The 17964-nt window shown below is 39.5% G+C and overlaps 4 protein-coding genes and 1 long non-coding RNA gene across 6 annotated transcripts; 3 read left to right on the plus strand and 2 right to left on the minus strand.

Annotated features, from left to right (window-relative positions):
- The first annotated feature begins 329 nt into the window (after window positions 1-329).
- On the plus strand, window positions 330-13338 carry Cad99C (cadherin 99C). 2 transcript variants are annotated; one of them, XM_089462565.1, is made up of 10 exons: window positions 330-646; window positions 4803-4976; window positions 5594-5772; window positions 6260-6382; window positions 7598-7777; window positions 7852-7917; window positions 8416-11934; window positions 11994-12112; window positions 12175-12894; window positions 12954-13338. In XM_089462565.1, the coding sequence occupies exons 2-10, from the start codon at window positions 4808-4810 to the stop codon at window positions 13093-13095; spliced, it is 5217 nt and encodes a 1738-aa protein (XP_089318691.1). In that variant the 5' UTR covers window positions 330-646; window positions 4803-4807; the 3' UTR covers window positions 13096-13338. The 2 variants fall into 2 exon arrangements, with proteins under 2 accessions (XP_089318691.1, XP_089318692.1); XM_089462566.1 differs by lacking the exon at window positions 330-646 and having other exon boundaries at window positions 8416-11340; window positions 11398-11934.
- A 556-nt stretch (window positions 13339-13894) lies between these two features.
- P5cr (Pyrroline 5-carboyxlate reductase) lies at window positions 13895-14997 on the plus strand. The gene is made up of 2 exons (XM_018005307.2): window positions 13895-14767; window positions 14829-14997. The coding sequence occupies exons 1-2, from the start codon at window positions 13989-13991 to the stop codon at window positions 14890-14892; spliced, it is 843 nt and encodes a 280-aa protein (XP_017860796.1). The 5' UTR covers window positions 13895-13988; the 3' UTR covers window positions 14893-14997.
- Window positions 14991-16029, minus strand: Prp18 (pre-mRNA processing factor 18). Its single transcript, XM_018005251.2, has one exon. The coding sequence runs from the start codon at window positions 16027-16029 to the stop codon at window positions 15013-15015; it is 1017 nt and encodes a 338-aa protein (XP_017860740.1). The 3' UTR covers window positions 14991-15012.
- A 138-nt stretch (window positions 16030-16167) lies between these two features.
- Window positions 16168-17233, plus strand: LOC108612457 (coiled-coil domain-containing protein 124). Its single transcript, XM_018005343.2, has 2 exons — window positions 16168-16768; window positions 16837-17233. The coding sequence occupies exons 1-2, from the start codon at window positions 16311-16313 to the stop codon at window positions 17018-17020; spliced, it is 642 nt and encodes a 213-aa protein (XP_017860832.1). The 5' UTR covers window positions 16168-16310; the 3' UTR covers window positions 17021-17233.
- LOC149270684 (uncharacterized) lies at window positions 16979-17922 on the minus strand. Its single transcript, XR_016268613.1, has 2 exons — window positions 17393-17922; window positions 16979-17330 (listed from the first exon to the last, which is right to left on the minus strand). It is a non-coding gene; the product is annotated as an uncharacterized LOC149270684 (long non-coding RNA).
- Window positions 17923-17964: the final 42 nt, after the last annotated feature.

The raw sequence follows: 17964 nt of genomic DNA on the forward strand, positions 1-17964 counted from the left end.
GGGCTGATTGAAATTCTTGTCGTATGTGCAGGAAAGTAAAAAGTAATAAATATAATGTGTTAGAATAATAAATGACTTTAGACAATATGTATTATCTATCAAATAGAATTATTATTATTATTAATATTTTCATCAACTATTTCTAGGCACACACCAACACCAACACATATGCATGTACACATAGTTGTGTATAAATACTTATTTGTACATAATCCTTTTACTTGTATCACTAGCTGAACAACTACTAGAAAACCAGTTTCTGTTTACCACAAGCAAACCAGATTTCTTAACCGTTTCGAACCGAGCGCCCACTTGTTGCCGTGTTGCTGCCATGGTCGCCAAAGTCAGTTCTACGCCAGCTACCTGTGATTTCAGGTGTTATAATTGTCGTACGCGCTTGGCACAAGCTATTTCATACGAATACTTCGCGCTAGTCCCAGCCGCTTCACAAATATGTCTGCACAAAACGAACTGTAAAAATCAAGTCTGCCAAACTGCCAAACAACGACAGCTCTTGGGATTATTAATCAACGGAATTCCTTCTAAGTAGTGTTGTTTCATTTTGGCTGCAAATGAAGGCTTTCGTTCTAATGATGTTCGCAATTTTGTGAAATAAATTATAATTCAAGAAGAAGTTACAACAAAGGTAACGAACGAATGGAGTTTTATATAACAATATTCTGTTAAGTTCCCATGTCGAAATCGTGTGCATAAAATGTGAGTGAGTTGATGAAAGATGCTTGAATGGCCGTTTCATTTGCACTTTCTTTTTCGAAAAGCAAGCAAACCTGCTAATGCAGGAAACGAAAATACAAAATAAATCAAAAGTGAAATCTTTGTGAAATTAGCCAAAATAGCCAAGATACCCAAAAGATGACAGCTTCAACGTTCTACATAAATGATAATAATTTTCATAATAATAATATGTAGTTCTATTAAGTCATACCAACTTAGAACAAGTGTGTGTGTGTGCGTTTGATTCATTGTTTGATGCTTGCCTGATTCATTGCATTGCATTTCCGTCGGCTCTAATTGTAGGACGTCTTGGGTTACTTTGGCTGACCCCAATTTCGCTTGGGAAAAGCAATATTATGTTGGGGTTGTCTATTGGGGTCATGTGTGGAGAGCGTTTGCAAATAAACTGCTGCCGCAGCTGCTGCTGTGGCTGCTATCACAAGTACACTTAGACTGAGAGAGGGAGAGACAACGAAAGAGAGAGAGAGAGAGAGAGAAGAGGAAGAGAGGTAGAGGTAGATGGAGAGACATCCCAGACGACGTACAAAAATCAACTTGCCACACTACTTTTACTCCCTGTTGTTGTTGTTGTATTGTGTTGCACGTTTTGCGAATTTTTTAGCAGGTTAAAATGATTTTTTGGACAACTCGTGTGGGTGTGTGTCTCTCTCCCTCTCTTTCTCTCTTTGTGTGTGTACTCGGCCATTGCCATGTTGGCAAAAGTGAAAACCTAATCTATGCAAATCCTGAAAACAAATCGACTACCGGTGCACATAAATATTTATGCACATAAATATATATAGGTATAATTAATTTTAACGAGTATAAAAACTCTTGAACATGGTCAACAAGGAAAACAAGTCTCTCTATTGTTATTTGTCTTGCTCGCTGGCTGTGCTCATCCCAAATTTCGCAAGAAAAATCAAGTGAAAGTTATCCTTATCAAACCGGATTCGTGCCGGACCTAACATAACACACAACTAATCGATACTAAATATGATGGGAAAATATGAATAAAATAGTAATCAACAGAGGAGGAGAATAAGAATGACTTGTAAAAACTGAAATCTACATAAGATCGCAATCAGAAACTAGGAAATGTATTGGCAAGAGCCAAATTCAGAAACTTGTTTTTTTTTTTTTTTTCTGGAGAATATTAAAAAACTTGTTGGCTAAATATTCTTTGTGCTTTAATAAGTAAACGCTTTTTGCACACCAACACTTTTTATAGACATGGCATATAGATAGCATTGGCAATATTCGCGAAACAGCGGATCTAAGTACATACATATATATACATATAGATATATTTATGTATATAGCTATGATTATGTATATTTGCGAATAAGTGCATTCGCACTGATGTGTGCACGTACACAGAGCGACATTTACATTTTTGCTGACTGGGACAGTTCGGCATAAATTTGTCTGTCGAAATTGTTAAAATGACACCGAGCTGAAATTTTCACGTGGCAAATCAAAAAAATTGATGTCTCCAAATGCCTCCGGTCTTGACGAACTTTTTGGCTCACATCTAAGTTTTAACCTTTGGCATACATATCATTGTCTTACCAGTTTGACCGCAATTCAAAGTTTCTCAAATATCTGAAACGAAGTATACACATGGGTAAATATATAAACAAATAAACAAACATACACTTAGGTTGTGCTGATAAATATGGTAAAAGCTTTGCATGATTGACTGGCGAAATCTCTGGCCTTCTCTACTGTAAGATACTGGGTTTTCTGATAGCATAAACGGTCGTACTTGTACAAATGCAAATAGGTGTTCAGTAAAGTTTCTATAATGCGGACAGTCGATAGTTTAAGCATTCACTTATAGAGAACTCGATAATTGTTTATAGTACTTTAGTAAAATATATGCATATCACAATAGCTTTCTGAGACGTGAGCTCTATACTCAACTAGCTGAGAACTGATTTTTATCGAGATCATAGTAAACGAAAATAATTTCGACCACTGGAAACTGCGCGTGCCATTATACATTTGTATATATGTGTAAAATTAGCAGTTCTGGCTCAGCTTGTTTTCAAGATCAATGCACTAGATCGCCTAGGAGGAGAAGGATTAAAACTATATATAGATTACATGCATTCAATAGGCGCACAGGGCTAACTCGAACATTATTAAAAATTTTAAAGTATATGCTAAAATTTAATTATTAGTGAATGTGGAACGCTAAAATTTCAAAAGTTAATGAATTAATATCATTAAAATAATAAAAATAATAATTATTATAGGAACTCAGTTATTTAGTGATTGATCCAATATTAGATACTGTTAAATAAAATAATAATAATATTCATCACATTTGAAATCAGTTTAAAAATGTAATACTTTAATTGCTTTGGGCCCTATTGCCAACTGTGCACAAACGACGTGTGAAGTTTTCCACGCAATATACCCAAGATTACGTTCATTTGTTGTTGTTGTTGCTGTTCTTGTTGAAGTTCGTCCATCGTTCGCGCATGTACAGTGTAGAAAATCTTATCTGTGAGTCCCAGAGGCCTTTATATGGACAGTTCTAAAGTGGGCAACAAGAAAAACGCGTAGACAGCTCCAAGATGGGCAAGTTAAATATTTATTGCATATTGATGTCATGCCATTTAAGGCTCTGCCAGCCACCTTTTTGCATATATAAATACATACTTATGTACAGCTGCTTTTGAAGATATCCTTAAGCAGCAGCAGCCGCAGTAGCATCAACTTGAGCGCAAAACTTGAATTTATGTTTGATTTATATGTATTTATGCAGCCGACATTTTATTGGCGTGCCAAAACTGGATTTACCATTATACATCATTCCTATTATCCTGCACTCAATTTGCATGCGTAGTATTGTTCAAATCAATATCAAGAGCTTGTTATTCCCATATCGTAAATCAAGAAACCAGTTTTCCAACACCCTGTGCTCAGTGTTAATGAGCATGCAGAACTCCACTCTCAACTACTTTTGAACCTTGGGCAATGTATGTTCTTCTTCAACTCACACCTAACCGCAAGCTGAGCAATCAATCAGTCAATCAATCAACACAGTTTGAGTCAATATTGAGCAACGAGAGTGTTTTTGAGCCCGGCTTTCAGAAAGTCGATGATATATGTGTATATATTGTAGTTTATACATATATATTAATAAAATAGTAAACATATAGTCCAACATAGTTAAGATACATATGTACAGTGTCTATATATAATATATATGTAAATTGGAATGTCTTATGACAAAATTTAATTCATTAATTCCATACAAATGGAAACAAATGCAATATTTGAAGATTCCCAAAATCTATTTAGTAATCATTTAATTAGGCCTGTAAATATATTAACACTACTAGTCATTGATCTCCCAAGCAGCATGCCATTGCAGCAAGTTCTTCAGTCTTTAAGTTAGTATTAATTGTAAGTAATCTCTAATACCTAAACAAATATGAAATTGAAATGGTTTTTAAATTATTTTTATATCTCTTTAAATTAGATATATTGTATATACATATTTAAAATATAAAGTTCAAGTTGATTCTAAGATATATATTTAATATACCAACTGTGTTATATATATATATATATTATATATTTATAATTTCTTCTAAAATGTTTTAAATATATTGTATATTTACTGAATAAGTGCATATATTTAAATCATTTTCATGCATATGATTCCAGAAGTAAATTCAAGTATTCACCAACATTAAATTTACAAATTTCATTTCACTTAATCTTTGACTAAACTTTCCATTATTCAATTGGTGCAAGTCAACATTCCTGTTCTTCCAAAAAAAAAAAAAAAAAGAAAAAAAAAACTAACTAAAATTACAATAAACTAGTTAGGTCGCAATGTTGTAGGCACTTTTATCAGATATTTGAATCTTGTTTAAATGTAGATCTTAGGGTAGAAACTGCTTTCAATTTTGTTTCTTTTTCTTTTTTCGGCAGTTTTCTCAGTCATTATATCCACTAAAGAGCTATAAATTAAGCCCAAAATTAGGTGATATACATTTGGCTAATTAGACTTTCTACCTATTCTTTTGTTTTTCTTCTTCTTGCAGCTAAAATGATTTCACACCGTGCGACAACACCTTTGAGGCCATGTTTTCTCGGACTTCTTCTGCTGCTGTGCAGTTGCGAATATACAGTCGGTGTTCTGGGCAAATCGCAGATGTGCGAGGTGGAAACGGGCCAAACTAACATAATACTGGATATAGAAGAGAGTCGAGGGAACTGTAAGTAATCTAACTGTAGATGCCTCTATGCTCATTTAAGCAAATTGCTTCACATTTACTCGCTGCAGTCTGCATTTGTTAGATAATTGCATCGGAAGACTTCCGAGTCATTAAGCCTAATTATAAACACAAATTATAATAATTCAATGACAGATTATGCGGAGTTTAGCAAAGATTTGAAATTGAATCAGTTTAATATTTTATATCAATACTTTATGATATACCAAGTATAGATCGAAGAAACTTGAGTACACATATAAAAATAGCAATAGTACTTAAGTTATTAGACAGGAAAATGGAAATCCAACTCCGTAATTTCCGTTGTTCTTCTATGTCTGCCTTTGTGCACATTTTCCAATAATTACATCTGGCTTTCTAGATACTTGAATAGAAATGATTGTCTCAACTTCTTTCATATAACTAAATGCACCAGACACAAAGACAAAGAGAAAGGCTGATGTCTGAGGTCTGATGTCGACGCGTTTCTTGGCCGCCGAGGCGCTTGTCTTTAATAGCTAGTCTACCTGAGCTGTAAAAAAAAAAGAAACATTCTAAGCATTAAACTTGGTTTTAATAGCCTAATTATTCATTGTAATTATAACTTGTAACTTCCACAGTCACTGGACAAACGACGACGCCGGCAGAGCTGCCCATTTTTGGCGATCCCTACACGGAAATTGCGCTCGATCTAGTCTTTCCCAAGGGACACCCGACATTCCTACTAGAGGGGAAGAGTCTCAGGCTGATTCAGCCACTTGACCGCGACGAGGAGAATCTTAGTCACATTGTGTTTCAGGTGAGTCTTACCACAGCTTCTTCTTCGTTGGATTTCAGTTAATAATTCAGTTGAGTTTGCTTGAGCAAAGAATGGTTCCAAGAATTCATTTTGTATTTTATAAAATTTTTTCTTAGTCATATATTAAATATGATTTATGTAGCTAAAATTAAAATATAAATTAATTAAATACTGAATTAATTCGCAGTACAATTCAGTTAATTGGAAAGCAAATATCAAGTCTTAAAAATAAAATCTTTTTTGAATTTCAAAAGAATTATTTTTTAAATAATTTATATTTGTGATGTCAATGTAATTCTCTATTTTTTTTTTTTAATTATTTTATGTTTTTATGTCTGCACATTTCTATTTCTTCTGTAAACGCATTCCGACCTCATCATAATCTCATTATAGTCTTTGAGGTTAGACTTCTTCAAGCCGAGTCTCGCTATATATAATATAAGAACATAATTGCTTATACTTAAATATTTTTATTGTTTTGCTTCAGGTCTCATGCACCATTCGCGAGTCAAACAAAAAGCGTAACATCCCGCTCATTGTTAGGGTTTCCGATGTCAACGACAATGCACCACATTTTATGAACACACCCTATGAGATCACAGTACCAGAGGTAAGTCGATGTTTTTAAATGTTTCAAATATACATATATATATGAAGTATATAAAGTTTCGCGATTAACAATAGGTAATATTATCTCAGTAAACGATCTATATTTGGTACTCAAACATGAAAACGAGTTCTTGGATAAAGATTAAGATAAAACCCGTTTATAGGTAAATCATGAAATTTATTCTAAGCCAAAGACAGATTAAATTCATACTGAAATTTGGCTAAATGTATTGATGCACGGTAGTTTATATGGCTAATCATATACGATATTCCATATACGATTGCTTTACGATATTAACATTTCGCTGCTACAAAAAGCTTTGCTGCAGTCTCGTTGCCCCTTGCGATGGGTATTCAAGCTTGAAACATTCCTTGATATGTTGCACCTTGCCAAAAATCGTCTACTACAAGCTCCCAAACAGCTAAACAGCAACAGCCAGAGCAACTGTAACTGCAACAGCAACTGCAACAAATGCATTTGCCATTTAATATATATGTACTAGGCAGGTAGAGAGACCAATTGAAAAGTTCAATCCGATGACTAAGTAACTTCTCGCCAGCAACCAGCAGCAAGCAGCAGTAAGTTAGCAGCCAGCAGCAGGCGATCGATGGGGCAGCTGGGCAGGTAAGAGGTAACCCTGAAGAGGTAAGAGGCACATGGGCCACTTGTATGCGGCGGGGCCAGCATACAGACTCGCATTACAAGCCTACATAGTGATAGTTAAATGTAAAAGGCTGTTTGCCTCTTGCCCGTTATATAACTGCACTTTTGGTGCATCTCAATGTGGCTGGGCACGTTTTGTCACCCAGCTTGTTTTTTTTTGTTTCGTTGGCTTTTGCCGCCAATACTGTCCGCACCGTCCGCCCCTTTTTCCCCATTTGCCCCGTCTGTCCTGACTAACCCATCCGGGTAGTTTGGGTAGCTTAACAATAGCAATGCTCTCGCTACCTAATTTTCATGAACATGCCATTTTTGGTTTCCGGCGCATCGTATTTAGCATATTTGCACGGCATAAAACGGTAACAATCATTATCGTAACTTTTATTGTTTCTTCATCTATAAGTCAAATGTATCTACATTGCGCGGCCTGATCTAAGGTTTCTTTCCTTTTGGTCTGTCTAGGGCATTGCAAAAGACTAGATGAAAATAAGGAAAAGAAAAACTCGACTTACATAAATGAAATATTGTTTCTCCAAAACAAATAATTCTTTGTAGAGCACTCCCTTGGGAACGACTGTGTATCGGAACATACAGGCCCTCGACAAAGATGCTGGCGTGAATGGACTAGTCGAGTATTTTATAGTTAAGGGCGATGCGAACTCCACCGAGGATGAGAAGCTAACCAGCGCCGATGGCTATGGAACCTTTGCCATATCATTTCCACACCAAGGACAGGTTAGCTACAAGCCCGACCAACACATGGCTTTGATAATGGAAGGCAATTGGCCTTGACACGCCCTTATTTACAGGTGACAGTAGCCAAGACACTGGATTACGAAAAGATACAGCGCTATTATCTGACCATTGTAGCATCGGTGAGTTCAGTTTAATGGCCACAAACTGGTTATTTAAGCCAATTCCAGTTTCTTTGTTTATGTCAAGACATGTTTTTGATATATCAACATTTAAAGTGCTAAAACAAACAACAAATCTGAGTCATGGGATATTAAATTAAACTTTTGTAGTGATTAACAAACAAACATAGTGAGGCCAATGCTTTAATCCGTTGGACTAAGTATGTAAATATTAATACTAATTCAAATTATATGGCTCAACACAATTTTTTAATCGAGAATCAAACTCTAATTTTTCGTTAGATTATTCGTTAATTGTTTTAAAGTATTTTAACCTACATCTCAATATTAAAAAAAGTCAATTATAACTATCTATATATGTAGATCTATAACTAAATATAAAATTTATATGCCTTTGTCTTCACTTTTCAGTTTATTAATAGCTTATAAATATTTATTTATTTATTAGCAAAGTATTATCCATACCTATTCTAAATCCTCTTTGTTTATTTCCTGTAGGACCGTGCGCGAAATGTCGCAGATCGCCTGTCTTCGACCACCACGCTTACTGTAAACATCGCCGACTCCGATGATATGGATCCGTCTTTCATCTATCGTGGATGCGTGCTATTGGATGGTGCTTGTATTAATCCCGAGTATACGGCATCAGTGCCGGCAGGCTCGGTACAGGGCGTGCTTAATGTTCTACCCGAACGAATACAGGCCGTGGATTTGGACACGATTAGTTCGCGAATACGTTATAGTTTTGCAAGTGGAGTGCCTGGCAATTACGCAGACTACTTTGAGATTGATGAGGAGACCGGAGTGTTGAAGCAAATCAAAGCTGTTGATACATCGACAGCGAAACGATACGACATTGTAGTGCGAGCCGAAGAAATCTCACCACCGCCTCGTCGCTTCACGACGGCTAAACTGACGATTGCTGTGAAGCCTGTGGACGCAAATCCACCGGTTATATCGTCGTCTGATATTGTGGGATATGTGGACGAGAACTCACCCATCGGTACCAAAGTTGTGGATGCGAAAGGGGTGCCAATTACGTTAAGGACAACCGATGATGATTTGGGTGAAGACGATCCCAAACCCGACTACATATACGAGCTGACGACTCCATCGTTCAACGTGACAAGCTCTGGAGTTCTGATTGTTAACGAGGAGGGTCTCGACCGTGATCCGCCTGCACCGGGGCGCTATAAGTTCCAGGTCGTGGCCCGAGAGCCTCGTACAAATGCAGCCAGTGCGCCCCTGAGCCTAATCGTACATCTGCGCGATGTCAACGACAACGCCCCAAAGTTGTCCATGGTTGCGCCTGTTTCTATATCGGCTGGGGATGAGCATGAGCAGCGACTGGTGGCACAAATGATGGCGACGGACATCGACGAGGGGCCCAACGCCGAAGTGACCTACTCAATATACCATGTCTCCAACAATGGCCTCCAAAAGTTCCATATCAACGAACAAACCGGCGAGATTCACACTCAGGGACGTCTGCTCGCCGGAGAGCAATACAGCATTACGGTGCAGGCGACAGACATTGGAGGTCTATCATCGCAGGCAATCGTGGAGGTAACTGTAACGCCGGGGCCCAACACGAAACCGCCTCGGTTTACTAACGCCCTCTACGAGGTGCAGGTCAGTGAGGGTGCCGAAATCAACTCTACGGTCACAGTGGTGCATGCAGACGACCCGGAAAACGATCCCGTTGTCTACTCGATTATGTCTGGCAATGATCTGCGGCAGTTTTCTGTTGGTCAACAGAGTGGAATCATCATGGTCATACGCAAGCTGGATCGCGAGAGCCTGACGCGCTATCAGCTAATTGTGAAGGCGGAGGACAATGGCGGGTTGTCCAGTAGTGCCACAGTCAACATTAAAGTCACCGATATCAATGACAAGAATCCCGAATTTGATGAGCTCACTCAGCCCTATGTATTCCATGTGGACGAGGGCTTGGACGATGCATTCGTGGGCATTGTACATGCCACGGATGCGGATGAGGGCATCAACGCTGAGATAACCTACTCTATACCCACAGATATTCCGTTCAGCATCAACAACAAGTCGGGCGAGATACGCACCTCCGACAAGTTGGACTACGAACGGTTGAGTGAATACAAGTTTGTGGTCACAGCCAAAGATGGTGCGCCCGATGCACGGCTGGGAACAGCTAGTGTCACGGTCATTATTCACGATCTACCCGACGAAGTGCCGAAGTTCAACGATGCGAGCATCAATGTACGCATTCCAGAGAACATGGAAAACTTTCCGGTGGCCACAGTTCAAGCCCATGATCCGGACTCCGTTCCAGAAATCACTTACGTGCTGCGAAAGGGCGACGCCGAGCTGTTTAAAGTCTCCCCCAAGACTGGAGAAGTTCGGACAACGAAGGGCTTGGACTATGAGAAGAAACAACAGCATCAGCTGGTTATCGGGACAATTGAAAATGATGGCGATGCTCTCGGTGATACGGTGCAAATTATAGTAGAGGTCGAGGATCGCAATGATGTGAGTCCCGTGTTCATCTCAGTGCCCGGTCCGGTGACTGTGAACGATGACCAGCCCATTGGCTCAGTCATAGCAACGATGCCCGCCATTGATGGCGATGGAACTCCACCGGGCAACGTCGTTCGCTACGAGTTGGTGGGGCGTGGTAAGGCACTCAAATACTTCCAAATCGATCCAGACACGGGTGCAGTTCGCATTCGGGATGAGCTGCGCAAGGAGGAGGACACTGAATACCAAGTGGACATTCGAGCCTATGACATGGGCGATCCACAGCTCAGCTCTGTGGCCATGCTGCCAGTGTATGTTCGGCATCTGTTAGTTGATTCCAATGAGGAGAGCTTCATGGAAGGCAAGATGGACAATGACAAGGGCCTAGTCCCTAGCTCAGAGACAGTTGGACTGGCCTTTGGCGACGACAGCTACGTCATTAGTGTGCCAGAGTCAACGCCTGTGAATAGTACGCTGAAACTTATTCAAATCGTTAACTCGAAGAAGCCGTCCAAAGGGGCACCTAACTTCAAGTGCGAAATTGTTCGAGGCAATGAGTTGGGAATCTTCGAGCTGAGCTTCGAGGATTATGGTTGCCTGATAGTGCTGGCCAAGCCATTGGACTATGAAACAAAAACATCCTACACACTCGAGCTACAACTGGTCTCTCAGCGGTATTTTGTTAGTCCACGGAAGGATCGAACGACCGTCAATATCATGGTACAAGATGAGAACGACAATCCACCGGAGTTCATTTTCAATCGACTCCATGGCCAGAACGAAACATATTACGCTGTGGTCACATCGGAAATGGACATTGACACAACCGTACTGCAAGTACGAGCCATCGATCGGGACTCGGGTAAATTTGGGTCATTGAGATACAAGCTCTACGATGAAGAGGACTTTAGCAACGAGAACGATCAATTGGTAAGTAATCAGCTAGCTCCTTTCAATGCGAAGTTATTAACTCCAGTATTATTGCAGCCATCCACGTACTTCAGACTGACCGAGGATACGGGCATTTTGAGTACCGCAAAACTTTTCAGTGATGCCAAGTTCCCCATGATATTCTACGTGGAGGCGAGTGATAACGATGCCCAAGAGCAGGGGTCGCATCACACTAGAGCACGCGTCGTCATCAATCAGTTGACAGACGCAAGCCGTTTGGCCTTGGCCTTCTCAGATGCTGCTCCGAATAAGATCCGGAATCACTACACAGGATTGGAGGAGCTTTTCGAGGAGCAAACCAAAGGATTAGTCAGTGGCATTGAGCGAATCAGCTATCGCAAGTACACAACGAGCAACGGCACGGTAATGGAGAATCCAGAGGCTACCGATGTTTGGTTTTATCTCATCGACCCAAAATCAGAGAGGCTACTTAGCCGTAACGATAGCATTATCCAGGAGACGCTGCTGGAGCCAGCGGCGGCCACGGAACTGAATCTGGCCGCTTCGAGCTTGGCGCATGCCAATGCCGACGGAATCCACGCTCCGCTTCAGATTAGAGAGCAAGTGCACAAGGTATGAGAATAATATATAATAATTTATAATATAATACATATTAACATCGTACATTAAAGATCAAAGCAGCGATTGCCATCGATGATGAGGTGTTCTCCTTTACGCTGATATCCATATCCATTATTATTCTGATTCTGGGTACCATTGGCATCATATACATATGCATATCGTGGTCCAAGTAAGTAATCAACTCCGATATAAATATGACTTCTTCACCTAATTTCTATAATCCCGTGTCAGGTATAAGAACTTCAAGCAGCGCATCCGCCATTACTCGGCCCCGAGTCCAACGCGCTACGATCCGGTGATCGTAAACTCGCAGGCTACGAATTCGAGCGATGCAGTGGCCAACCTGAAGGAGTACGAAACCCAAATGCTGGCCATGGCTGTGCCACCGGATGGCGATGAGGACCTGCAGCTTGATTTCAGCGCTAAGAATCACGCTTTCTCCCTGGACAATGTCAGCTACATAACGCACAAGCCGAACGGTGCCGGGGATGTACAATCGGGCAACACTCACCTGGACTCGTCCACTGGCACAATGTCGACAATCCGCCACAACAATCTGAACAACATGAACAACAACAACAACAATTTAACATTGAACAATCGACAGAATACATTTAACCGGACTCTGGAAATTAACTCGCGCAACAATGCTAACCCCCTGGCCCTCGCCGGGAACAGCAACCCAGCCACCCTAACATTGGGTCGGATTAAGCACCATAATAGTAATCAATATCAGAATGATGGTTATAAGTTCGACTCATCCAGTCGGAACAATTTGGCCAATGCTCAAAATAATGGCTTCAGCACGTTGGGTAGGCGTGGCAACACCTTTGGCGGAATGGCCTCCTTGAACGGCGGCGAGTTTATGACCAATACGTTAGGTCGGAATAATCAGCAGAATAATCGCATATATGCTGGCGAGCTACCCATTGCCAATCCGTTATTTCAAAGGTAAATTCTAGTCAGACCTCAAATAAATGATCATCTACTTATGATTTCATTACTTCCAGATCTAACGCAGATATCAGTCAAAATCATCTGAGTTTTACCAATGAGAACGTAAGCTTTGGTAAGCGCGACTACGGTCAAATGAGTTTCTCATATCTGAACGACTTGGATCGGTCCGAGGTGGAGACAACAACGGAGCTATGAATAGTAAACTAACTGCAATTTAGTATGAAATTGGGTGTATTTATTAATGTACATATATAATTATGAACAAGTATGTCATCGCCAATATAGATATTTAGATAGTTGTGAATTCGAGCAATGTCTTAGATAATTTAACTGAATGAGCTGTTGCCATTATACTGAAAATGTTAGCCCAACAAAATGTAAATATTGTTTAAAATATTCAACATGAAACTGATAAAATTTAACTATTTTTGTACATAAGCAGTCAGCAACTGCAGTCATTAGTTTTTTGCGTACACGTAATATTAAGAAAGGGTCTATAAAAAATAAAAATTATATATAATATACATTTTTAGATACAAAATTACATGTTAGACTTTATAAAAAAAAGAAGTAATAACAAGAATAAGAAAAAATACGTTTGTATTTATGCATTTAGCAACAATAATTTTACAATAAAAATACTTTATTTTTGTAACTTACAACAAAAACTGTTATTTAAGCAAAGCTGTCAACCTGTTTTTTATTTACCTAACAATTTGATTTGAAATTTAACTGAACGAATCTTGTTTGGTTGTCTAGAGGATGAACATACATTCATCATGTTATTATGATTACTATTTATATTAATTTAGAAGTTCGAAACTCCTTTTTTTTATTTGTTTTAAACAAATTAGTATTTTAATTCTAGTATTCAATAGGATGTCAATTTCTGGTTTTCCTTTCATTGCGGCTTTAAGTATTTGAAAAATCGTTATTTAAGGCTGGTAATATGCAAACACAGTATGCTTGGGATTTAGTATGAAAGTACTAAACTATGCAACTTTTTTCTCTTTGCGCTGTTTGGTCACACAATTAAACAATTTTCGCAATCGATAAGTTAACTATTTTCGTTTCTGTTAACCGGCGATATGGCAAAGTTGGATGAGCGTATTGGATTTATTGGAGGCGGAAATATGGCCTTTGCCATTGGTTCCGGCCTGATTGCTGGAGGAATTGTTAAAGCCAGCCAAGTTATGGTATCGGGGCCGCATCTTGAAAATCTGTCCCGCTGGCGTGATTTGGGCGCAGTGACAACTGATGAAAACTACGATGTCATGGAGCACACAGATATTATTTTCATTTGTGTTAAGCCTCACATGCTAGCCCCTTGTGCAGCGCAACTCAAATACAAATACGTTCCATCGGCAAAGGACGCAAGTAAATTGTTGGTCTCTGTTCTAGCGGGCACAACATTAAACACCCTCGAGGAGAAATTCGCATTTATTGAAACTTCGGCACTAAAGATTATACGAACAATGCCTAACACATCGATGCAAGTGGGAGAGGGATGCACTGTGTACGCAGGCAACCCACACTGCTCTCACCAAGATCTAGAAAAGGTCCACTTGATGCTTAATTCGTTGGGTCTCGCTCAGCAAGTGCCAGAGACTATGATCGATGCAGTTACAGGGGTCACAGGCTGCGGACCAGCATTTGTTTACACAATTATAGAGGCTTTTGCTGATGGTGGAGTAAAGCAAGGAGTACCGCGCCAGATGGCATTACAATTCGCCGCCCAGACATTACTAGGTGCTGCCAAGACGGTGCTGCTGACTGGAAAGCATCCAGCCGTTCTGCGCGACGAGGTCTGCTCACCTGGCGGTTCAACTATTGTGGGTGTGCACGAACTCGAAAAGGGCAATCTAAGGTAAGCAAACCCTGCAGAGGGTATTGAGAAAAACATTATAGAATGGCTTTTCACTTTTCAGAGCCACAATTATTAATGCTGTGGAAAAGGCATCATTGCGGTCAGCGGAGTTGGGAAAAAAGTAAAATGCCCAGTTTAGAATGTTTGTTCCTTCTCTGTTATAGCTCTCTAGGCATATATATAGGACAAATAGTTCTATGTAAATATATTAAAGTCGGTGATATAATCAACATATAAGCATTTATTTATTCACGATCCTTTTTGCTTACATACTCTACGCATTTCGAGGGATCGGTTGGGAAGTATTCCTGGCATTTTGTCATTAATCGCTTTAGGCCTTGAATATATTTACGTTGTGTTTCGTCGTTCATAACATGCGCGACGTTTTTTGAGAAAATCTTCTCACGACCCGTTCGGGCGTGGATACCCACCATGGTGACACCAATGGGCCATGGGGCATTGCCAATAGCCATTTCCAAGTATGCATCGCTTGCCGATATGTAATTGCGGTTGAGTAAATGCTTGCAGATGTCGCGCAAGCTGTCGAGGATGTCCTCAGGCAAGGTGTGATGCTTTAGCTTGCGAAACAACGGCTTTACATACTCTTTAGTCTGCGTGTAAATCACGCGAGTCATTTTGACCTTCGTTGACATTTTCTCGTGCTTTGTGTAGTTGGCGATCTGTGCATTCCACAGTTTTAGAAGAAAGGTTAAGAGCGTTATGATGACGTCCATGTCATAGTCTTTGTTTTTGCCCATTTTTAGAGCCATCGTCTGTATACTCTCCCAGGTTATGGATTCATCCAACTCTGCAAAGTCCGACTTCTTATCCTCCTTGGCTGTGGGTGTGTTTGCAAACATTTCCTGTAGATATGCTGCATCCACTTGCTCCATAGCTTCTTGAAAATCGTTGCGGAAGCCACGGTTAGCTTCAGGCTGTGAGATTTCGCAAATTCTCAGCCTATCGAACGCCTCTGGCTCCGTCTCGCCGAACAATAAGATAGGCTCTCCACGCTCCCGCAGTCGGCGTATAACTTCTATGCGGGGTAAAATATTCTGGCCATCAGCTACAAAACTATATGCACCCTCGGTTCTGGGCTCTGCAATTTGCTCCTGTTTCTTGTATCCCACTTTTTGTAGTACTTCCTCGGTGTCTTTAGCACTTAGGTCGCCCCGACGAAAAAACTTCTTTTTGTCGTCCACTAACTGTTTTTCTTCTAATAACTTGCGTTTTCGAGCTATTTCTGCTTTTAATATGTCCATTGTGTATTTATTTACATCAAACGATTTCTATAAACAATAGCCAACAAATGGCAGCACTCAATGTGCCCGAAATAGATGAGAGATCTAGTATGCAAGTATTAGAGTGACCATAGGCTAAATAGGCTAGCATTTAAAATATACTGAAAATAAAAAGTGATGCATCCATCCCTGGCTACCATATGATATCAAAATTGAGACAAAGTTTAGAAAGACATTTGATTCGAGAATACGCAGTTTTCTGCGATAATACTATTATTTTGCATCAATAATATACATACAAGATGCCAAAGAAAATGGGAATGAATTCAAAAGCCGTAGAGGCGCGTGAGCGTAAGGATGCTACCAAGAAAGCTGCCAACGAACGCAAGGCCAAGGAAGCAGAAGATCGTCTGTGGCAAGACGATGACAAAAATCTGGCTAAAAAGCAACAACGACGTGAAGAAGAAGAGAGGAAACGGGCTGAAGCTGCACGTCGTAAAGCAGAATCAAAGGCCCTGTTGGATCAGGAGCTTAGCTCAATTAAAACGCACGGTAAACAGCCATTGGCAAAAATAAATCGTCAACAAATATTAAGCGAGATGGAGAAAAAACAACGTGTAATGGATGCAATCAATGAAGCTAACAAACCTGCAGCGGCTCGCGTGGTAGTTCAACATCACATTATTGAGGAGAATTTAAACAGATCTCTGGCTGATACCGACATAGCCACAAATGTTGACGAGGCATTGGCAGTGCTAAGGTAAATGTATATAGTAAAAATTTATAATATTTGTTAAAATATTGAATGACAATTATCCTTAATTTTAGTGTCAAAGACGAGGAAGACAAACATCCAGAGAAGCGAATGCGAGCAGCTTATAAGACATTCGAAGCCGCTAATATGCCTCGCATCAAAGCTGATAACCCCTCATTGCGTATGTCTCAATGGAAGCAAATTTTGATGAAGGAGTGGAACAAATCGCCGGACAATCCTTTCAATCAGGCTTCTTAAAATCGCGCAGCCCGTTTCTTAATTTATGAATTTACCGCACTACGTTGTTCAATTGTCGAATTGCCAAGCAGAAAGATCCCATCAATTGAAGTAATCAAATGAAAGCTGTAAAATTATTATTTAGTTTGTGATTATAATTTTAGAATTTTAAATTAAAATTTATATTATTAGAATGAAGAATAAATGAACGAGCTTTATTTATTATTCAGACAACATTTTTTATTTTAATTTTCAAACTTAACATGTAAACAACTATTCCATTGCAGAAATCATAACTACGCAAGCGTTTATTTCCGAGTAACCTACAGGTCTGTTGTGCAACAAAACGACCAAAATTAAAAAAAAATTTGATGATACCTATGTTTGCATTACCTTCATTTAGGTGTAGACATAATTGACGATTGCTTTTCTTTCCTCCATTAAATTGTTAATGTTTTGTTACCTCGTTTTTTTACTCTGATCTAGTTCCGGTTATGTAGCTTTAAGTGGCTTTGAATAAGATATAATTGTATTATTAAATTTCCGCTTTCACTTACAGGCATACATAATTAAAGGATATAAAAAATTTGGGTGTTTCATGTAACACATACGCTTTCTTTTTATAAATATTGATATTTGCAATTTTGCTATAACTTAATTTTACACGCATTTTATGTAGACTTTCTATTTTAAATTTGAAAATACATAGCTAAAATTGACTCCTTCACTGTTGACTGCTGCTGCCCATGCCCAAGGTCCATCTGTTACGTTAACAGCAAGAGCAACAGTCGTAACAGCTTTCTGTTAGCTGAGCTGCTGGCGCATAGCTCATTGAGCCATTCATTTGTCGGTGCTTTCTTTTTTAATAAAATTTCTTTAGACGCATCGCTGCTTCATTCTTCATTCAGTGCGAGACCGTTAACAGTAGCAGACGCGTCGTTCAACCCAGAGACAGTTTATATGTA

Source organism: Drosophila arizonae, chromosome 2 (assembly GCF_054131065.1).
Source record: "Drosophila arizonae isolate 15081-1271.41 chromosome 2, UAZ_ARI_1.0, whole genome shotgun sequence".
In the NCBI taxonomy this organism is placed as follows: Eukaryota; Metazoa; Arthropoda; class Insecta; order Diptera; family Drosophilidae; genus Drosophila; species Drosophila arizonae.